General features: G+C 33.4%; 1 protein-coding gene across 1 annotated transcript in view; it reads right to left on the reverse strand.

Moving 5' to 3' along the window:
• Window positions 1-995: 995 nt before the first annotated feature.
• The window catches only part of HFM1 (helicase for meiosis 1), a 32,787-nt gene continuing 9,923 nt past the window's right edge, over window positions 996-23,859 (reverse strand). The window contains exons 9-37 of the mRNA XM_054384282.1: window positions 23,742-23,819; window positions 23,460-23,621; window positions 22,651-22,739; window positions 21,956-21,999; window positions 21,763-21,864; window positions 21,074-21,219; window positions 19,568-19,662; window positions 18,572-18,705; window positions 17,655-17,702; window positions 15,427-15,507; window positions 14,729-14,820; window positions 13,827-13,933; window positions 13,689-13,736; window positions 13,381-13,478; window positions 13,163-13,294; window positions 11,832-11,917; window positions 10,783-10,866; window positions 9,660-9,817; window positions 8,859-8,962; window positions 7,286-7,441; window positions 6,778-6,873; window positions 6,278-6,396; window positions 5,302-5,384; window positions 5,035-5,153; window positions 3,014-3,112; window positions 2,264-2,324; window positions 1,904-2,003; window positions 1,347-1,504; window positions 996-1,062 (exon numbers count right to left, since the gene is read on the reverse strand). Of these exons, the coding sequence (XP_054240257.1) occupies window positions 996-1,062; window positions 1,347-1,504; window positions 1,904-2,003; window positions 2,264-2,324; window positions 3,014-3,112; window positions 5,035-5,153; window positions 5,302-5,384; window positions 6,278-6,396; window positions 6,778-6,873; window positions 7,286-7,441; window positions 8,859-8,962; window positions 9,660-9,817; window positions 10,783-10,866; window positions 11,832-11,917; window positions 13,163-13,294; window positions 13,381-13,478; window positions 13,689-13,736; window positions 13,827-13,933; window positions 14,729-14,820; window positions 15,427-15,507; window positions 17,655-17,702; window positions 18,572-18,705; window positions 19,568-19,662; window positions 21,074-21,219; window positions 21,763-21,864; window positions 21,956-21,999; window positions 22,651-22,739; window positions 23,460-23,621; window positions 23,742-23,819 (2,946 nt within the window). The remainder of the gene's footprint in view (window positions 1,063-1,346; window positions 1,505-1,903; window positions 2,004-2,263; window positions 2,325-3,013; window positions 3,113-5,034; window positions 5,154-5,301; window positions 5,385-6,277; window positions 6,397-6,777; window positions 6,874-7,285; window positions 7,442-8,858; window positions 8,963-9,659; window positions 9,818-10,782; window positions 10,867-11,831; window positions 11,918-13,162; window positions 13,295-13,380; window positions 13,479-13,688; window positions 13,737-13,826; window positions 13,934-14,728; window positions 14,821-15,426; window positions 15,508-17,654; window positions 17,703-18,571; window positions 18,706-19,567; window positions 19,663-21,073; window positions 21,220-21,762; window positions 21,865-21,955; window positions 22,000-22,650; window positions 22,740-23,459; window positions 23,622-23,741; window positions 23,820-23,859) is intronic.

Genomic DNA, 23,859 nt, shown 5'->3' on the forward strand with positions numbered 1-23,859 from the left:
GAATATAAATCTAAAGTTTGAGAAAACACTGGAGTCAAGTAAAACGTTATTAGCTGGAAAAATACAACCATATAATGCAGAAAGACATAGTTGCATTTGGTGGCACTACAACCACTGCTGGAAGAACAGAGAGACAAGGTTCCTTTTGTGATTTTTAACGTTTTTATTCCACAAATTTTGAATAATTAACAGTAAAAATTAACATTCTCTTGAATTTTAGGCAATATAATTAATTTTTCTAACTACTGAACTTGCAAGGTCTACTGTTCAGACACTATAGCTAGAAGAAGATAGCCAAATCTAATGCTCGGTTGCCTAAATCATTACTAGGACGCATAAGCACCCATTTTATGACCTCTGGTGTCAAAGTGAACAGTCAAATACAACCTTAGAATATTGTTTATAGACATTTTATAACTGAGTTGTTGAGAGTCTGTAAACTCATTTGCTTTAAAGACGTTGCACTTTTTCTATTAACAAGTTGATAACACTGTCAAAAGAAATAAATTATGTTATTACTTCTAATTGTAAATCCAATTATTTTACAGAACCAGTGCTGTGACAAAATGAGCATTAGAGAAACAGAGACAAAACCAAAAAGCATTAATAAAAGAATATTTCATTCATTTAAAAAGTACTTGTGAGCAAAGTATGTAATAAACAGCTTCCTTTGCCTTATGTAATTTTTACTTCATCTATAAAAGCACCCTCAGTTTGAGAACTATTCTCTTTAACACATTCCAGTGTTTTCCTTTGCAGTCCTGCAAACAGCAAGGTCAAGAAACAAATATTAATTATTTTTTGAAATAAAATAATACATAGCTAGAATTCATTAATTCAATGTTCTTAATAATTGACTCTGTGCAGCATTTCAGCTGTTGTCAAATAGGTAAGCAAAAGAAACCAAATTTTTTTAAACGGATTTAAAGGCTTTGCTCTGTAAAAATGACTGAAGCACTTTCTGCAGCACTTACAACGTATTTTGTTCATCTTTTTTACAAAATATCATCAAATATTCCAAGGAAGGGATTGACATCATTGGTTTCATCATCAAGAAGATACCTAATAAAGATGAAGCAACAACAACAACAAAAAAATCAAGTAAATCAAAACCTAATGAATCTGGAACACTGCACAAAGTAAAATCAAAATATACAAATCAAGCCAAAAAAATTTAAAGTACTTTCCCTTCTAAGAAAAATTAATTGCTACTGTTACTTCAAAAAAAATCATCATTTAAAATTAACATTAAAAACTAACACATCGCCTAAAGATCTGTCTTCCATGAAGAACCACGCACTGAAACATTGAGTCAACAGAAAAAAACCCACACAGCTTTTTACTACCTTGGATTCACTTCTTTTTCATGTTCTTTTGTGAGAATAAAAAAATCCTCTTTCCTACTGAATTTAGAAGAGTCTGAGATTGTTTTTGAGACTGAAGAACACTGTACGCTTTCCAGCTCTTGTGACAGATTTGGATGGCTTTTCTCTTGAAAACTGAACTGTAATGTAAATGTTATAAAGTGTGTATGATTAAAAAAAACTAACCAAAAGAGAAACTGCCAGTGTGTTGCAATATGTACAACAGATATTTATACTGATATTACGGTATTTTACAAGGACCAAGCACATGATAAATACAATGATATACCTGATGACTTGCAGAGTCACAATCAAACTGAGTAAATAGTTTCGAAGCCATGCTATATATAAAGTAAATTCAAGTCCTACTTCTCTGTATTGCGAATATCACACTGAACACAGCACGTATGTGTTTGGACAGCAAAGAAAGGTTCAGAAATTCAGTATGTTCAAACTGATTCGTAAGTTATATATAGTAAATGTTTGACACATGATACTCTAATTATAGGAAATTCTGTTATCAAAGTATTTTCACTCACCATATTTGTATTTCCAATCTGTAAATTCACTTTTGAAATGTTATTAACCACAGGAATAGCTGAGTTCTGAATATTGGTCTCATCTTGTAATGTGCATGAACTGAAAATATCAAGTTGAATATTCAAGTATTTCCATAGAAGAGCAAAATTAGTTTTCAATTCAGGATTTTATATTTATTTCCCTCCATAATTAAATAAAGAAAAATAAATTCAAATTATTCCACAATTCATACCTTTTAAAAGTTGAAATTTCACTCACCTATGAGTGAACAACCTTCTATACATTTAATTATACGGATACATGTCAAATATAGACAATTCTTAACCAAATAAAACTGTAAGAAATTATACAATGCTTACTTTTTTGAAATGTCATTTGCAGATTTGCATCTCATATATTGGCAAAGTGGTTCACATTCATCTGCAATTTAAAGGTAGATATTTCAGTATTCCACGTAAGAATGAAAGTTTTTAAAATCCCTTGTAAATATCTTACATAAGTTTGAAAATTATTCAAATGTCTCAGCATTTGAGATATTTCTTCTGTGAGGTTTGGGCTAATGTAAAGAGAAGCAGACATATGCAGTCAGATAAAATGACAAATACACAGTTGCAGGCCATCCAAGAAAATTTTAATTATGACTTGATCTCTTCTCCCAAGTAAGCAGTGACAAGAGAAGAGGAAACAGCCTCAAGTTGCACCAGGGGAGGTTTAGATTGAATATCTAAAAAATTTCCTTTTTTAAGGAAGGCATGTCAAGCTCTGGAATTGTCTGCCCAGGGTAGTGGTTGAGTCACCATTCCTGGAGCTATTTAAAAGACATATAGGTATGGTGCTTAGTGATATGATTTAGTAGTGATTCAGCAGCATTGGGTTAATAGTTGGACTGGATCATCTTAAACATCTTTTCCAATCAAAACAATTCCCAGCTCTCCCATCTGTATTAGCTAGGTTGCAATACAGGTCACATTAAAAGGTACAGTAATAGACCTGGCAGTCCAGTCAATTAAGCAAAAGTTTCAAGTAGTTCCACTTACTGCACACTATAATAAATTATTACAAAATAATTTGTGCATAGAAAACAAAGAAATTTGTTTAAATAACTGTACCTAATTCTCTAGTGGCAAAGCTGCTAGCAAACACTAATTTGTCATCATCAATATCATCCCAAACATCACTGTTCAATTCAAAGTCCACATCCAAAGCATCTGAAACACAAGATCTGCTTTTGTCCATCAAGTTACGTATTAAAAATTTGTAACAATTTTATGCCATTGTCTCTTCTCACAAGCATTGAACATTTTCAAGAGAAAGCTGTAATACATTTGGTAATGGACAAGTATCACTTAAACTCTTCTGTTTTACAAACAGTTCAATCTACACAAAGAACTGTCACAAGTGCACTTTTTCATCAGCCTTATTTTAAGAGGAGTTATCCTCAGTGTAGATTCTAGAAAAATGAACCTTCTAAAAAATCACTTGAATTTCATTCTTTCCCTTTACCTGAAACACTGCTTGATCCAAAATTTAACACTTTTAATTCAGTCCTATCTTCTCTCCAAAGTTTTCCAAAACACTCTGCTGTCTTCCTCCCATACATCTAATTCCTAAGATCTACCCATTTTCAAGCATTGTTGTTAAAGATCTTAAAATGTGATAGTTCATATTTTAAAACTTTTTTTTCAGGGTGCAAAGAAAACTTTTTGTGTTTCATTTTTCACTCTCCTCTCCTTCATTGTATTCTCTTTTCATCACCAATCCAATTGACTCTGCTAATTTTTTTCACTTCTCTTCTGCTGGAATTTTATTCTGTTATCACGGCCCTAATATGCCTAGGAAACCCTGATCCAGGTATCTCTTGCAACAGAGAGGGGGAGTAGGACAGACTCGTATCAAAAATCCTGTTCCACAGACATTGGCAACACCAGGAAGATACTAGTATTTTAATTTTGTATACATCCAGTCAGGATGGTGCATTATTGCACAGATACACAGACTTCAAATAAATTATAGGTTCAGGTTTCTCAAATTTCACAGTATATTATTAATTACCAGGCTACAGAGGCAGTTAACCCTACCAGAAAAAAATCATATGAACCCATGCCTTACTTTATTAGAACTACTTTTCTGTGCGTTTTTTCAAATGCAGCTGTTCCTATCAATATAGCCAAGGTTACCTTTTCTGCTACTGTTCAGTGGAGGTGGTTTTTAGTCAGCAATATCTACTACACCCCCTTGATCCTGAATGATTTGCCTCAAGACGTTCTCAAGCATAGATGAGAGCTCTTTCCATGATTTTAAAACACAATCATATCATACACTGACTGTCCACCTCCCCCAGTAACTGATGATATGGCTATGAAACAGTCTTCCATTTTAAGACTAAGTAAGAGCTATAGCAGGTAAACTAGTATGGCAGGAAAATACAAAGTGGTAAAGGAACAGGATTACAATCCCACTGTCAAAGTATTAAGTAAAAATGAAATATGCAGCATAGGCACCAACACTTAAGGCAGTATGAACTAAAAAAAAAAAAAAAAAAACCTCAATCCACTTCAACACAGTATTTCTTATATGTCTGAGTCTGACCTAAATATTGGAGCTGCTGCTTAATAGCTAAATTAATCAGAACCTGATTCATATATCAATCTACTGTCATCAAATGCACTGGCAGAAGGCAAGCAGTGAAGAGAACATCCTAGTTATATACCCATGAAAACTAGTTATTTAACACCAAATGTTAAAAAATTTGTGGCCTTCCCAGCAGAACAGAAACAGGATTTTTTTTTTCCCCAAATAGACACGTTTTAGTAAAGACTCAGTTACTGAATGACATTTTGTCTTCTACCGAAACAAAAGCTCACGTTTCACTAACTTCTTCCAGCAAAAAGATACAGATACAGGAGTAAAATACCTGTTGTATTACAAGGTACACTCAAGATGCTTAGACCCACATTATGAATTCTTACCAATACCAGAAAGAAAGCCAATTAAGGCCACTCTATTTCTCTATACATTTGGTATTTTAAAATGCTATGCTGTTTGCTGTAGTAATTCCAGGAAGTTCCAGTTTACAAGTATATTCAAATCAAAAGAGTGAAAATAATTTCGAACATTAGCAATAACTTACTACTCTCTGTGTAATTCCAGGATTGCGGTTGTTTCTGAGATACTGCTATGCTATTACCATTATCTACCTGGTTCACTGAAGGTGATGAAGATGCTGAAGACAACTGTTCATTACTAGACCTATTAAAACAATAAATCAGCGAATGTCAGTAAAACAGTTGCAGAAAGTTGCAAAATTATTTTATTAAGAAAACCGTTTTAAGTTGTTACAACTTAACATACTACCTTATACACATAATATAACATTGTTACTTATATTAATCAGTACCTGGCCAATCCTGGTAGCAAAGATTTAGGTGTAAAAACAAATTGCTTGAGATCCACATTTTGAGCTTGATTAAACATCTGCATCTAAAGAAAGCAGATTATTGTAGCCAGAAGATATAAACTTTGAAAAGTGTTGTTAACAACCTTAATGACTATCATTAATAGTATATATCAAGTTAGAACAATTTTTAAAGATCACAAAGCCATATAGAAAATCTTTCTGATGTCTGCTTATATAATGTAATCAGTTAAAAATGTTTGAATTACATTCTTCTAGTGGAGTTACTCAAGTACCCTGGCAAAGTCAGACTGTTTATCACTAACTCTTAACTGTATTTGAGGGATGTGATTTAGTGCTGATCTAGCAGTGCTGAGTTAATGGTTGGACTTGATGATCTTAAGGGTCTCTTCCAACCAAAACAATTCAATTAGCTACAGACTAAATCATTCTCTTATCTAATAAAACTGTGAAGAGGAAATAAAACATTTCAGTATCTCAAATGCCATTCTTGCTGCAGAAAGAACTAGTGTAGTACTACATTCAAAGGGATAGAGTGTAAGCCATGAAATCTTTCAGAGGTTAGAACTAACTTATAAACAAGTGGATCTACCTGTTATTGCAAAAAGATCTTTCAGTAGCATTACTCTGATAATACAACTCTGTTTTCATTCAGATCATACTTTGCCAAAACCAAGTCACAGTACAGTACCTTCCAGCGATCCCTCTGTACCTCACCCACCACAATCTATCAAATGCCATAGAAGTAAAAAAGAAAAGGTACATGTACAGAAGTGGATCATTTGAAGCACTCCAGCAGGAGCAGGCCATCTCAAAGATTCCCGAACCTTTGATTTTTCCCCTCCACACAGAAAAGACAAACTTGAATGTTCATATTTATAAAAACTATGGAAACCATATATACAAATACGTAAGACTAAAATTCATCTATTCAAAAGCTGACTGCATTCAAATGAACCTTTAACCGTTTCACTGGGGGTACACATGAACTTGAGTTCCTGCTCCTTAAATCAGCTAGGTACAAAGAAAAGTTTGAATCTCTGTTCATCTCAGACTTTGGAGGTACTCCAGTTTTACCTGAGAAAAGGAAAATAATCTTTAGTTTAGAAGGGATAAGACTTAATTCTTTCCAGACCAATAGAAACGTTGGCACTAAGCTCAGTATCTTCTTTCAAAAGATTCTAAAATATTTAACACACTAATGTCTACATAAAAGTGTAATAAATTTGAATTGATCTTAAATCATATGCCAGATGTTGTGAAAAATATGAATTATAATTGTATTTTCTATAGAAGTATTAAAGCTTTTTACTATTGCTTTTATGACTGTATCATAACAACAACTCAGGCCTGATTTTTGTTTACATTGCTTCTGTAAATGTAGCTGTTGGTATAAATGAAGCTATTGTAAATTACATTTGTTTAAAAGCAACAACTAGTAGATTTAATGAAACTCACAGCAGTCATGTCCACACACATCTTTATTTTTGCAGCGGTGGTTGCATTCTCTGTTTCCATATTTCTTGTAAGTAATCTCTTGGTTAGATCTGACTCCTAGATAAACAGAACATGGAAACATTGGGTTTTCATAGGTATCATTGAGAGAGTACTTCACATTGCAAAAATGGGCTAGATGTAGTCTGGGACACTAAATTATTGTGGCCTTCAACAAAGCTTTGAGCTGCCCAAACAATGTAATTGGAAAGTAATTAATCAATGTTACTGAAAAACAGGGGCAATACCACATTTCCAAATTCAAACTGTCATCCTGGATTCCAAACACCTATCATTCTTCTTTCAAATTCATCAAAGAATTGCACCGTAGTACTTGACAAGTGGTAGCAGCAGCACTGTATTTTTATTATACTTAAGAAGCAGTATAGATAAAAATCTAGCTCTCCCCTGAAAGCAAAATTCTTTGCAAAAAGCTTTGCTATTAGTCAGATGTTGTGATCCGACTGTTTACCTGTATCTGCTTTTGCTGCTGGCAGACTCTGTGATGAGCCATTATACGTATCACGTGAAGACTCAGCTTTCAGTTTTTGGTTTGTAACCACTTTATTTCCCACTGCTTTCGGTGATAAGTAAAAGGCTGTATATGCTTGCTGTATATCAAGGCCAACTTTGAAAGAAAGACAAAAATATTTTACATTTCTGTAAACTGTTTCTGATTACCTTCAGTTTTCTGAAGCGTTTAAGAATGAATAAATGCTATTAAAATACCATAGAAATTTGTTACGATAATGTAACATTAAAAGCACACTATTATGTGAATGGATTCTTTACGATTGCGTTTTTAAAGAACAATTATAATCAGAATTAAAGACATGGTTACTAGTTGAGTAACAAAACTAGTCCCTTTAACAGAATTTTTCAGTGTTTTAAAACTATATTTATCTATGACTTTGCACTGCCAATATTAACTTTAGAACTGTAGTACAGTGTTACAGGAGTATCAGCAGCTTTGTAATGGCAAAGGGGTAAAATGAGTATGTTGGCAAACGCTTTTGAAGTTGAATGATAATAATGGTTCTAGTTTCAATTAAACCAAAATTCATATGAGACTGTAAGAGACATCACTTGTAAAAAAAGAGTATTTTTTGTATTTTACTATGCAAGTATTGCTGGAAAACCAGATGGGCAGATGGGTTTTAAAACATGAGATTTCTTTCCAATCTGAAACAGAAGCAGACTTTTATATCAATAAACACTAGGAAGACCTGATTTTAGTGTAGCTTGTTACCAATGTTACCAGTTTCAGAGAAAGTAACTGTTGTGCTGAGGTTTACTGAACCCAGTACAATGCGTAGACAGACCAGCAGTAGTTAAAAGCACAATTTTTTCTTCAACTCTTTTGGTGAGAAAAATGTTTTCCTGAGGTCTAGCCATAGGAATACTGATTATTCCATGCCTGAGTAATGTCATAGCTTCAATATTCAATGTTTATCATGGAAACAATCAATTAATCTAGCACATGGCAATCTTTACAGGCAGGGCATAATGACAGAATTTAATACAGCCAGTCTATTTTTAATCTGTATACCAAAGTCCTGTGTTTCAAGGTCATCACTGTCTCTTCTCATCTGCTGCTATAGTTCCAGTTCTATAGAAATTGACACTGAGGGGACTAATGTTATAGCACAAATTTTTTTGCTGCCAAAATTTCTTCCTGCTGAAGCAGAGACAGCTCTTCCCAGCATAAATAATCTATCAAGCTGATTGGTTACTCCAGCTGAAACTTAATTCAACTTGAAGGCAAAGGGCAAAAGAGAATCCTAATCTTTATCAACACAGCAAAATACTATTTCCTAGTAGTATTAGTTTTGGTATTTCTTATTTCATTCATATGCTAGTAAATAAATCAGATATGTAATGAGGTATGTTATGTAATACTCAAAACAGTAAAAAACATGTAATAGAATTTTGCTTACAGATAAGGTCATTTGTATATATTTTTGGCTTGATATAAAGTGTTTTAACAATGTATTCAAAATTCTTATGCTGTTGTTTTTAAATTAAAAGCATACCAATCAACCTACCATAATCAGAACTAATTAAATTTATACTAATGTCCTCTGATTTAACAGCTCTTTTCACTTCAATTTTCTTTATCCAATTTCCAGTTTTCAGCAGCACAGAATCCCTATAATGTATCAGTAAAATTTTGTTAGAGATGGAAAACAAAACAAGACTGTACACTATGGGCATTTGTAACTAAGTGAAAGAGCCTTTATTTCATTTTAGTTCTTGGGATTTTACTTGGTAAATTGCTTAGGAATAACCTTCCAATAATATATAATTTATGGCCGTAAGAGTGCCAGGATCCTGCAGATTAGTTTCCATTCTCCCAAAAACACCAGACTTCATGCAGAACTCCCACAAAGGTCACACAGCTGGAAAAAAAACATTTTCTTTTTTTCCCCATTTGCTCCAAGCATATCTTAACCAATTGGAGAATTTAGTCCCATCTCCAAGTGAACAACGATTTTAACAATATCCTAACAATTAAAAGAAACACAGCTACTAAGTAACAACTCGAGAATGTATCTTTTTAACAGGTATTTTACTTGTTTTATTATGGAAAACATCATAATTTCCACATGACATCAGTGTTTTACAGTTATTTACACATCTTCCCTGTACTGACAAGTATAAAACACCGTCATCTTTGGGGGGTTTAATCGATCTTGTGCAGCATTTTAAAATGACCACAGTGACTAGAAAATGCAGTACCATTTGGCATCAGTATTGCAAAACCTGAAAAAGTCACAGAAAGGACTGAAAGCCAACACCTTGGGAAGATGCAACACATTAAAAAAAAAAAATCAGATTATACATACATAATTTTCTGATTAAAAATTACTTGGTTGTCAGCATCTCCTATGACCAGTGTAACATAGTGAAAGTCTGTTGCTGTTCTTTTTGTCTGTAGCTGCTCATAGTTTGTTAACTTGACAGTTACTAAGATTTCAGCCAATGTATCACTGTATTTTGGGAGCTAGGCGAAAATGATACAGAAGAAGACATAACTGTTTAAATATACAAAGTATTGTTGATAACAAACACGAAAGTCCTATTCAAGTAATTCGTGGTACAGTTTCTCTTTGTTGTTCTGAAACACTGTTACACAGTACTAACTTACCTATAGCTGAATATCCTGAATTTTTTTTATGTTCTGATAATAAAAGAATCTACATTAACTTCTTAAAAAAAAATTCTGTCCAATGCAAGAAGAAAGCTAGGTCTATTTTGGTATCCTAACATTCCTCTACATTTGTAATTGTTAATTCTTTCTACTGAGAATAACTTTAAAGATATTCATCTGGCATTATGACAAATGAAAAACTGAAATAGAACTGGTCATTCTAACAACAGTATTTCACACACTTATTGTTTGTAACACTAAAGGTGACTTCATTTGTACCAATTTCATGAAACACTTCAAGGCTATTTTTCAGATTTTGCATTCAGAAAAGCAGATTGGCTGTGTGACCTGTTTAAAGACACAATGCATTACCAGAACCTCAAACTTTTGACTGCACATGGAATCACACCCTTCCTTTGGAATTGCACCAGCTATGTTAATATAGAGAAATTACTGTTTCTCTATATTCCTAAGTGTGATGTAGAACATGCACAAGTCAATGCTTCTTCATGAAGTTTATGTTCAAGATAGAAGAGACCTCTCAGACTTGTATAAAATTCTAGAATGTGGAATATACTGGTTTGCATGTGTAATGCAGAATGCAATTAACATGATAGAGAGAAGCTAACATATTATAAAGAATGCATATTAAAGCTCACCCTTGATGCTTAAGGGTTTGAGTATACATGTGAAGGTGGAAGGGCATCACAATATCGTGTAATCGTCTATCAGTGAAGGCTCAAAATTTATGTTAATATTTGCTCTTTCATTTAAATAATATTGGCAAAAAAACATAAAATAAATAGAAAAGCATTTACCTGTTCAATATCAAGCTTGTATTTTGGAAGGTGCAAAACAGATTCTTTTATTTGGTTTCCAAAAGGAGGATGCCTGTTTAAAATCTGGAAAGATTTAATTTAATTTCTGATACATTCAGCTGATCATAGGTGCCAACAGAATCCAAGGAATCAAAGTCACCAGTGTAATTATGCTATGAACAAAAGCCCTTATCGCTCTGAGTTTTCTAATGTCTGTGATGCCCAGAGCAATATAAGCAAAAGAAAATTCCAATACTTTTTCACATTGCTACCACTTCTGTTCAGGTAACACCTAACGAACTAGCCAATGACCTCAAAACCTGACTACTCAGGTTTTTGTATTAGATGACCCTTCTATGTTGCCCTACATTTAATCAAAACAAAACAAATTACAGAAAACTGCAAAAGAGTGCAGAAAAGAGAAACCAAATTCCCAAAGCCAAAACAGAAAGACCTGAGTAGGATTGGTTTGCTTTAGAAATCCATTATATCTTCTAGAACACTGGAAAAAAAATTTCCTCAGGAAAGAAGAGACAAAAAACTTGTCCTGGAGTACAATCCAACTTCCCTAAAATAAGTGCTTTATAGATGAATCAGAAGAACTTTACTCTATGACTGTTTTTAAAAAGTAGCAATAATGAAAATTCAGGACTCTCATCATTAACATACATTAAGAGAAACAGTAAATACATATTTGCTTTTATATTCTAATAACATTTCCAAAGGGAGATACATCTTTTCCTTTGTTTCAAATCACTTTAATGATTAAATTACACATATTTAAGCAACTGCTTTCTAAAACCAGCCAAACCAGTGAAATCATACATGTTAAGTTTGCTAGAACAAAACATCATACCCTTTTCAAGGAAAAACAGCAGTAGACACATTTAAAAAATTCACTAATATAGATTAATAAACTACTTAAAACACTTAGTTCTGCTGACAATAGCATAGCAGATGTGTATTAACCATGTTGCTTTTACTGTTAACACTATTAATACACCATATTTGGCTTATTATATTTATCTGAGTACAAAATAATAAATTACCAATTCAATTTCCCTTGCATTTGTATCTTCTATTTTTTTAAATGATGTCAGCCCAGCATTTACCATAGCATTTGACAGTGACACACCTGTGAAGAATTTAAGGTTTATGCTGTTAAACACAATCACTAATTTTAAATTATTCTTAACTGCAGAAATAATTTTTAATATGTTTGTCCCAGCATTATTCCCAGCAAATCACTAAAATTCAGTTGATTAAATATCTTACTGTTGTTTAATTTTACTTATCCATCAGTAAAGATAAGAAGAAATGGAATAAACAATATGAAAACAGTCATTATTTCAATACTGATAATATTTCGTTACATTTTCTAGAACACAGCAGATTTTAGGTCACTTTCTACAAGAGTCAAGAAATGTGTTCTGCATATATATGACAAAAAAAGTCCATCATACAAGCATTCTTCATCTCAGAAAATCTTCCCTTTCCAAGGAAGAGTTCCACATACAATCTTATTCCTTTTTGTGATTCTCTGTTCTTTCAAACTTCAAGTGAGATTTGGAGTCATCACAGCATATGAAAAGGCATTTCCCTTACCTGGAACTACAGCCTACTACAGCAACTGCACTAATTTTAGTTGAAATACTGTAACAAATACCTAGAATGAGTTCTTCTGGCTTAGTTATTCTCTAATCTGCATCTCTCTACTATATTGTTCTGTACAGAGCAGATCTGTCTTTAAAGAGAACACTGCAGTGAATTCTGAAAGCAGGAAGGTGTAAGACCAGACATCAAAGCAGGAAGCTACACTAGATACTAGTACCTCAAACAATTATAACTGCTGAAATCCTTTTTGAATAATCATGACAAGTCTGTACTTCTAGGCAGAAGCTCATCAAGTAGCAGGAAACAACAATAGGAAAAAGATTATCAGAAACTTGAGATCTGTGTGTAAGAACCTCATGCACAGTAAATTTATTTCTATTTCATGATTCCTGTCCATGTCACTACAAATTAAAAGGCTTTCATGCATACGAGCAACAGGATCTACAGTGGCAGCTATCTGGAAAGAAAGGCATAGCTTACTCAGAGATGATCAGTATAGGTGGAATACACCTAAGATAGAGAGATGAACACTAACGAAAAAGAATAACTCTGAAATAATTTGAAAGCTGAAGAAAATTGCTAAACTTGGTAACTTTTACTTTTATCATGGCAGACTGTCCTGATAGCTGTGGTACTGAATTGTGGCAAACAAGTATTTAGGAGAGTAATTTAAGTATATAAGCAGACACTCAAGAAATTTACAGGCTAATTCTGAGTTTTGATCTTTCATCAGATTACATTTTTCAAATTTTTTACTAGTACTTACCAATTTTTTCCAATTGTTTAGACACATGAAGTGAATTTTCCCAAAGTCTGCACCTGAAACACTTTGCTAAAATCAAAGAGTTTAATAAAGCAGAAAAGTTGTTCTTACATGATGCCAGATAGTCAGACAACCCTGTGAAAATAAGATTGACTGGTATTAATCAACTAAAACTTAGCTTATTATTACATGCACTCGAAAAGAAATAAATTTTACCATACATCTAGTAACTCTTAAGCCGTTTCTAAATATTCTGCCAGTATCTTGTGTCAAAGTAAAGTCTTGAACAGGAATGCATCCTAGCTGAGCCTGAATAAGACTGGAAAAAAATTTTTTAGTATATAAGCCATACTGTAAACAAAGTATAACAACACCGAAGTTTACACTGGAAAACGAAAGAACATTCTTAATAGAAAAAATTAAATCTAGATCTGGTCCTCAATAAAGTGATACAAATTCTACCAGAGACTTCAACAGACATGAAACAACAGCTTTTCAATAAAAACTAACAACACAATATAGTATTTACCAGTTTATTTTCATTTCTCTTGTTTTTATCTTCCCCTCCATTGGAAACCTATGCACAAAAATACATGTATTTTCAGATGTTTATTTTATTTATTGCAAAAAAGGTATTTCCCTATCTCAATATATTTGATTTTTATACCTGATACTTATTTTGTCCTTATCTTTATTCAAAGTATTGAGTATTTTCTTTTCATTTGTTCTTAACTTGACATCCAGGAATTCTGCACAGCTGGAGATCATTGTAATCTGTAACAATTTAACTTTTTTGTTTATTGTTTTTCTCTGCAATTTTTTCTACCAATTCCAACCTTTTTTTAATTACTTTAAAAACAAGTGCTATTGTCTCAACACTACAGCCATGAAAAGATGATCAATCACTTCTTTCTAATACTGACCAACTTTCTTTCATCTTCCTGTAACGGCTATTATATAGGAAAAGAGGAAGACTATGCTTTCAGCTTTTAATTACTATTTCACTTGAAAGCACCCACAAATGAATCACACTGCTAATACTTTATGACATAAGAGGGAGACATAAATAGTTTTTGCTGTTACATATTTTACTTTACTTTACTTCCTTCATACTTTAGTAACAAAGACAGCCATAGGAGAACAGGCATTCCATTTTGTCATGGCAAGTCTGCCCTAACACAGTATTTGCTTGGAAACAAAATGTCTTTTGAGACTTAACAACAGCAATAACATGTTATCTGACAGAGGAAAATTTAACAGGAAGACAGTAACATTTCTTTAAAAATCAGGTCTGCTCTCCATGCAACCAGTTTTTGCAATAAGCCCCCTCTACTGAATCACAAAACATTGCAGCGTTTAATACATTAACAGAGCAACTTAGTATCTTTGTAAGCAATGCTAGTGAGGAGAGAAAGAGTTGGAAATAGAGATCTCTCAGAGTACAAAGGCTCAAAAGTAAAACATATATAAGCAAAGTCTGAGCTCTTTAAAGGAAAGAAAAACATCAGCTTGTCTTTGATTTTAAAATTAATTGAACATATGTAAATTTTCTTTTAAAAGTTAAATTACCAATTCATTTAAAGTCTCTGTTCCCTTAATTGTGAAAAATTGTTTCACTGTATCAAATGCTATATAATACCATGCCATTAATCTTCCAGTCTCTGTAAAAGAAGAATAGACCTTAAAAAATAAGTCTGTCAAGTATTTTTTTAAGTTTTTTTTTAAGTCAGAATAATTCTTTTTATTACATGGTTCAATGAGAGTTACCAGCACTGACTTGGCATATTATTGCCCCCAGCAGTCTGATGGATATTACTGACTCCATCCTAGAGTGGCAGAAAGAAATGTGCCAGTTACAGTTTTCTCCAGTGGAGATGAATTCACACTAATATACCAGATGTGAACTGTGGTTGCTGAGAAGCCAGCCACCTCTAGCAGAGGACTGTAGAGAAGAGCAGATAAAACCTGTCCTTCATTGCTTCGTGTCACATGCAATTATCCTGTGATAACATTTTGCAATTTTCTCCTAATATTCAACAAAATTTCCAGCAACATGAGAAAATCTATTCATGGATCAACATTAAGAGAATAAGCTTCAATGATGGATTAAAGAAACCTATTCATATATTCTAGTCAATCTCTCAGATACTGCTATACTACATTTGGTAACTCTGATTAATGTATCATAGGAACAGTTGTGAGCATTTGTAGTTCACTACTATCTCAAAATCACTTCTGAAAAATAGTTTATTTATAAAAAGCATTACCTGTTGGTTTGAAATTATTTGCTTCATCCATCCTGATCAAATCAAAAGATGATAAATCATTTAAGTTCTTCAAACACAGTTCTGTCAACAATGTGAAAATACATCCATTTTTAGTACATGCAGAAAAACCTAACTATGTGCAAACCAGAAGCATCATAAAATTGCAATGAGTGGATACCTAAGTAATTCCACTAAACTCAAGCAAAGGTTTTAGAGTATGATCCTGCTTCTACTGAAGTTGGTGGTTAACTTCTGCCTGGGGAAAGCTCATTCAAAAGATACTTGATAAAGGAGAACTTGACCTTTTTTCATCAAAATAGCACATGAAAGACACTAGATGCACAGAATGTAGGCTGCCATATTCAATTCTGAATGATAGTCTGGAGAGCCCACACTATTTATACAAAAGGTTTCCACAACAGCGTGAACACTTAAATAATTGAAAATTTAAAATACAGGAAAAGGCAGAAAACAACTGGACGTGCACATGAACTAAGTAACTTTTCTTGGTGATAAATACTCCTTTTTTTCTGTATCTGCTAGCCACAATGTCTCATATTCAGACATTTCAAGAAGTGGTGTAGGTACTAAATGTATTCCTGGGTCCTTGAAACCCTTACGCAATAAATAGCCTTAGCATAGTTCCACCAAGTCTGACATCAATCACAAATTTTTCGACACCATTGTGTTAAATTTAATAAATGTGTAAGTGGAGATAAAGTATTTGCTCTGCAAATTTCAGTCTGTGTTTTCATGTACCAGGCTCCCTTCCAGATGGTTAAATTCCCAATGGTCTGATATACAAATATATAGAATTATGACGGACATGAGAACTTTCACTGAAGAGAGAAAACTCCATTTACAACCTTAGCAAATAGTCTTTTATTAATATACTTGTTTTGTATCTACTACAAAACTTACATGAAAATAAAGAAATACTATTTAAAAAGAGTTACATGCTATTTTCATATTTAAAGGTGAGAGGCACTGATTTCCAAACTGTTTAGTCAGATGTATGTTTGCTGATGGGATTGTAAATAACTTAAAAAGCAGTATTTAAATAAATCAGCAGTTGGGTCTTGCTTGAGTCTGGCAGAAAAACCTCCTAAAAATAGTCTTCCAGTGATTTTTACAGAATTACAGAACAACTATGGTGCTGCCTCATTCTCAAATTACTGCTCCTTAAAGACCATGTGCCATTTTTTAATTAGGTATTTGCATTCTCTTGGTTCTTTGCTATTGTATTATGGCATTTACTATTCACATGAAAAATTTTAAGAATAAATTTGGAATTAAAAGTGCAAAATCATTCTTAAGAGAATCTACTGAATCCATACATCTCAGATATGACTGATATTTTATGCAACATTTAGTGCACAGAAATCTTTGACAGACTCAAGTCTTCCCTTGACACCCCTAAGCAAAATGAGTAGTTCAATCCATAAAGGCCAAATGTCAGGTAATAAGCAAACAATAAACTAGAATGCACATCTCCAATGCAAAATTTCATGGTCAGACTGGAATTCTCAGATCATACCAGAGAGATGTCTAAATAGCAGATACACATAACATCTATGTTGTGACTCACCTGTACATGAATACAAAATTTAAGATTTGCTCCTATCCTCCAGTTCATTAAGTCCATCACTGGACAAAATCTACCACACTCTGGAGTTCTCTAAAATTCCTTTTTTCACATTAATTATGGATATTGTTGCATTAGCAATTCAAAATTCATCATAAAAAAAAAGTGTTCTCTCTCTCTCCACCTGCTCTTTATTATTGCTGCCTAATATGCTACAATAACGCAATTTTCAACTGTTTCTGAACAAGGTGATGACGTTTCCATTTTACATCTTTAGTTTACAAGGGTAAATTTATACTGAAGGCAAGATGACAACTTCTGAAAAGGGCTTTTTTGAAAGTATAGGAACAGAAATTAATGAAAGCAAATTATATCAATCATAGGAAAATTAAGAAGAATGACACGCAACCAAAATTTAAAGTGTTCTGCTCCATATTTCTGAGTACATATCTGGAGATAAAGTAGGTAAAGGCATTTAATTTTTTTTTCTATACAAGAAAAAAATTCTACTAGTCTACTAGCATTTCAAAAGGATTAGTAACAAAAAAGCAACAGCACAACACAGCAAAATACATTTGTTCTGGGAATGGATCTGTCAAAATTAATGGAGACATCTAATAAACATGGATGAACCTGTACTTACCCTGTAATTTTGCTTCAATTCCCATTTTATCCAATCCAGAAGAAAAACCTTCATGAAAAGACAAAAGGTTTTTTAACCTAATATACAATGATTACTTCCTTCTCAGTATCATCATCCATCAAAACTGATTTGGCACCCCAAAGTGAAAGGGTTGTCAATATTTATTATACTAGGAATAAGTCAAAGGCCTTACATAGTGTAAGTATTTGACTATCAGAAAGTTAGAACAGCTGTGCAAAAGGAAAAGCTGCAGATACGCCCCCATGTAAAATACCAGGGGTCCTAAAAGTTGGAGAAATGTCAGTGAGCAGCTTCACATGTACAGTTTTTCCTGTTAGTACATCTAGTACTTGAATGAGTGTTCCTACATTCCAGTCCCATCTATAAACCCTTAAAGAAAAACGTCTCCAGCAAGCGCCCAATGATTTCATAACCAGGTGTAGAGTAACCGGCCATTAACAAAGACATAGGGATAAGGATAGAGAGGCTGTTCTGAACAGGACAAATTGAAGACAGAAGCATTAAGATTATTAAAATTTTGTTTTAGAAGAGCTACGAAATATTACACAGTATCTTTTTTCTTAGCAGCAGATTACATACCCAGTGCTGAAAAGTACATTATGACTTGATACTGCATTAACACATGGTCCAGCGTATTACATATCATTGTGAAGCTGTAAATAGCTTCTTCATAATTTTTTTTTATGTTATACATGCTGAAACTCCTATTAATTATATTAAAGCAACTGAAACTGTTCCTAAAAATATTACAGGCATACTACATATCTTGTTTTCAATCCCTTATGAAACAGCGGTTCATAATGAAACAGAAAAAACATATAACCTGAATCTAACACATCTTAGTGTTGTAATTAATTATAAAACAAACAAAAAAACAACCCAAAAGAACAACAAACCATAATGAGATGGATTTTTTAAGGCTCTAATGTATAAGAATGTAGATCGTATCCATTCCAAAGCTACAGTGACACCTGTGACAGTATGTAGCACTATTTCTGCATTTAAGTGCTCGACAAGATGTCTGTGCAAGCTACCAAAAAAAAAAAAAAAAAAAAAGAGTAAGTACATTTACAAGTGCTAAAACTCTCTTTAGCAAAAACACACACACACAAACCTACACAAAATAAAGCCACAGTTTTCTTTGGTTTTATTTTACTGTCAATCAGTGAAATCAACAGGAAACAGTAAAGAATATGTAAATAATCAACAATGTAATTTATTTATTATAGCTTCATTTATTATGGCTGTGAGGTGTCCCTGCTCATGGCAGGGGGGGTTGGAACTAGATGATCCTCGTGGTCCCTTCCAACCCTGACCGATTCTATGATTCATGTCCCACAAGCAAAAAGAAAAACCCTCTGTCGACCGTGAATTTTAACAATGCTTTAGAAAACAAAGCTACAGCACAGTGTTGATGTTTTGAATATATTAAAAAAATTAAACCTTATCAAAATTACCTGAGCAAAATTTCTTGGTCTACACTGTAATGTCTTAACATTCCTACATATTTCTTGTGATACTCTGTTTGCATCAAGCGTATTCTGTGGTCTGGTATCTTCCAGACTAAAAATGCAGAGACACACTCTGGGTTCAACTCTTGCTTTTTATCTTTGCAGTATGAACTATTTTCAATTTCTTCAGTTTTCCATCAGGAACCTACAACTATTGCGGGGTTTTTTTCATTAAGTTTAGATATTCTGGAGATGGTTTTAGTTGATAAAATAGAGTCTGTTAACTTATGACTAAATTGCTTTAATTTTCCTTGAATTTAAAAAAGCTTGAATTTCCTTGAAGTAAAAAACACAAAACTACACCCCAAAACCCATCTGAGTTTTTGTAGAAACAACGAAACATCGCTAACATCAATATAGTCATATAAAAAATACTGTTACCTGCTCTCTATCACTTCAGCACCATTTAACATCTGTATATACCTTTCCTTTGTACTAGAACGAGTCATAATAACTGCTGTAGCTGTAGTGTCAAACTGAAAAATAAAACCAAAAACAAAACCAGCTCTCTAAATCTTAGCAAAACATTGCAGCTCCATATGCATCACATATCTGTTGAAACCATTAAAGCTTTTTTCTTAAAATCCTTGTCGAAATGCCTGCTGAAGGCCAAAGCCTCTCTAACTTAAAGGCAAATTCTAACTCATTTGGGTATCAAGCAGGACTCTGGACTCCCACCATTGCTGGCAGGCAGGTTAGTGCACCAGGCTACATATGCCAATGTGCCTACGAGAGAGACGCATCAAGAAACACCACAAACATGAATGGTGACTGATGTCCTCACAAGATCCACAGCTAACGAAAGGATTCTTAACCACAATCACCAAAAATAGTTCATTTACAAATTCTCATTAGTAATTCCCAAGTAGTAGAAAAGTCTTGAATGAACAGTCAGGCCTTTTATAGTAATTTTTATTAGTCATCATTTCTCAAGCCATGTCACTTACATTATTTTGTTTTGTAATGGAAAAAACACTGTCAAATTGATTTATTTGGTTTTGTGTGAAAAGCTTCCCCGACTTTTGCATTTTTTTAGATCACATCAGTGTAATACTGAAAGACAGATCTCAGTAAATATTTCAGGTATAGAGCCACTAAGTTAAAGTAAACCTTAGGATTCTGAGTCACAACTTAAAAAAAAAAAAAAATCTTACTGAGTTACGATCTCTAGCACAACAATGAAATTGCCATACATCTTAGATCTGGATAAAATACTGTTATGTACAAAATATACCACAGTGGCTAGTAAAAGCAGACCCTGGAGACAGATGTGGAGTAAGCTATCTCCCATGTTAGGCTTCACCTGTATTTAAGACTTATACTGTAAGATTTAACATGTATTATTCACAGACTTTAAAGAGGTATAATTAAAATAACCAATTTTAACCCCCTTCCTTCCTTTTTACAACCAAAGCAATGTGTAAACCCTTTCTAAACCTTCGCATTCCTGGCATCAGCTACCTCTTGTGGAAGCAAAATGAATGATAGCTTTTGGAAGGCAGTGTTTCTGACCCTTCTCCTCTAGCCCACTTCTAATTTAATTAGTTGCTTTCTCATTCTGATATTAGGAGAACAAAACACATTGTTCTCTATACTATTAAATATTCCAGAATTTTTGTTATATAATTTGTAAATTGTGTGCCAGCTCCCTACTTTCTCTTTAATCTACATGCATTATATAACCCAAGTATAATCTTTAGATCCACAGCAACGTGAAGTGGTACTTTTTAGTGGACAATACAAAAGCAAACAGTTGCCTTTCTCTGTTTTTCCAGGAGTAATAGTAACAACCCTTTAAAAAACAAATGCTGCAGTGAAATTGTTGCCAAGAATGGTTTCTACTGATCTGCCTATTGACAGCATCAGTATAATGCAGTATTAACTTACTTGAGGCCTTCCTGCTCTCCCAATCATTTGCAGAATATCAGTTTCACTGTATTCTTGGAACACTCCTCCAACATAGTGCATTGTGGATTTTATAACCACCAGATGTGCAGGCAGATTGACTCCCATAGCTAAGGTACTAGTAGTAACTACATCAGATTAAAGCATAATGATTGCAAGGTGAACGACATTGAAATGTCTGGCATAAAACAAGCAGCAAATAAGTGACATAACTCTTGATTCCTTAGAGCTCTTACATTCTAGTCAAGCCAGTGGGCACTCTGCACCAGAAAGAATTAGACACATTACAGATATGTATTTGTACAATTTCTGTGTATCTGATAATCATAATTCATTTATTATCAAGTATTCTTTAATATATGGCATCCCAGATACTTTCATTTAAACATGGCTCAGTGTTATGAAAGGAAAATTAACATGGTCAGACTTATATAGACATATGAGGGAGGATGCTGAAAGGAAGAAAAGTTCTATGGTCTTTAGTAACAGTGTGTATGCATACTCACTGGGTAAAAGTGCATGTGAAACACAAACATACTTTTATCTGGATTTGTGAAAGTAATTCCAGAGGTTAAGCAAACTACAGAATCATAAAACATAACCACTTCCAAACTGCAGTCTTCTGAGGATACATTAACAACATTCTTACTTTCAAAGTTAAATTTACTTACAAAGTACTGGTAAGTCTCCTACAGTAAAAGCTCCTTCAATTATTTTTCTGTCAGATATCTCCATACCCGCATGGTGATAAGCCACACCACACATTAAAAGATCTGATAATGAAATGATTATATCCATCACTTGACTAAATTTACTCAACTAAATATTCATTCACAGAGCAAAGACGCAGTACGTAATAATTACCTCTCAGTCTGGAATCTTTCAATGAGTTTGCAGATCTCTGTAATCTATGCAACAAAAAATAATAAAAATCAGTACTTCAAAAATCACGAAACATTCACTAATAGAAGTGGCACATACATAAACACAAGTATGCTTCTAAAAATCCAAAAATAAAGCTTCACATGAAACTAGATACACAACCGCCTCACAAAAGATTGTTAAGAGGTACTCTTGCTCACGTAAGGCAAAGAAGACAATGCTTCAGGTCCAAAAAATCACAAAGTACCTTCTGCAGCTGCCATGACTAGGCAACCCTGAAGTAAATAATAACTAATATGGATCAGGGCTGTATTTATTAAATATATGTAATAATGCAAACACTACTATGGCATAACTTAAAACACTACAAAGACCACATCTAATTCAACTACTCATATACTTAATCTTTGCACTATGAGGCCTTATAGGCTCATAGGAATTAACATTTGTATGTCTAGAAAGCAGCTTCTAGAAACAACTTAATGTTTGTGAAACGTACCCTAAAAATATGAGAAGCAAATGTAACTCCTTAAGAGCCAAAATGTCAACTGTGCTGGTGATTTTTTTGCACACTCCTCTGCTAGAAATAGTATTATTACCTCAACTGCTCTCTTCACAGATGTCACAAGTTTACTAAAACATCCAAACACTTATTAACAATTCAAATATAAAAATACCTTTGTTTCTGTTCTATACTCAGTAAAAACTTGGCATCTTTTGCAAGAACAGAGGAAGCCTGCTGTACTCCTTTTCTTGTGGCACAAAACTATAAATAAGAAAAGATTTTTCTTGAATCAACACTTTCAAGAAAGAAAGAATTTAAAATGTGATGAAAAAGAAAGCCATTGTACCACAAGTGCTGGTTTTTGTTCAGAGTATGTTTGTATAATACTAGCCATCTTGTAGTTAAGAGTTAAGTCAAATTTGAATTCCGTCTGATTGTCACTGCAGGGAAAACCAAGAACAATTTTGCGTAGCTTCACTGGTCTTTGATCCTCATTTATTTTCATACATACAGCAGGTATCTTACTATCTGAAAGCCATTCTGCAATCTTTAAAAAAGAAAAAATAGAATGGAAACAATAAATTTCTGCTTTTAATCATGCTGTGCTCTAAATGCATCACACAATAATTAACTTTTGTCACATGTAAACTATTAATACATTTGACATTGCTTTTGTCATTAAAGCCACAAGTGAAGTACCACTTTCTACAGGACCAAAGAAATTCAGATTGAAATCTCAAGTCTGCTGTGATTTGTATTTAGAGACAAAAATCATGAACAGAAATCTTAAAGCTTCAGCATGTTCATTTTTGGCTGAGAGTTCCATATGGCTGCAGGTCATTTGTAACGTTACCATCAACTGCATGGCTGTCTTCAGCTGACAGCTTCAGAATGACAACCCTGTTATCAATCTCAATTTATAACTCCCGGTAATTTTTATAACATGCAACTACATTAATACAGCTAAAACATAACTCTTACATCTTCAGCATTTGGGATTGTTGCAGAAACAGCTATAAATCTCAAGGGGGGAACGGTGACATGACTTTCTGAAAGACGCCAAAGAGAAGACTGAACAGTCTTCATGCGACTGACGACAACTTCCAACGTTGCACCACGACTTTCATCCTTTATAACATGCACCTATAAGGAATTTTAAAAGATTTACTAAATATTTTTTCAGTTACAAGCTACATATGTGTTAAATACAACTTTTCTAAGTTTCCTTTTATTTTCAAGAACAAAAATAATTAATTTTCCTACCTCATCAATAAGAAAGAGTCTAACAAGCTGGACTATAGAGTTGTCTTTCCACCTTCTTGTCATGCTATCCCATTTTTCCTAGGAGAGTAAAACCCAAAACAACAACAGAAGGTGAAAG

Source organism: Indicator indicator, chromosome 10 (genome assembly GCF_027791375.1).
Source record: "Indicator indicator isolate 239-I01 chromosome 10, UM_Iind_1.1, whole genome shotgun sequence".
Lineage (NCBI taxonomy): Eukaryota > Metazoa > Chordata > Aves > Piciformes > Indicatoridae > Indicator > Indicator indicator.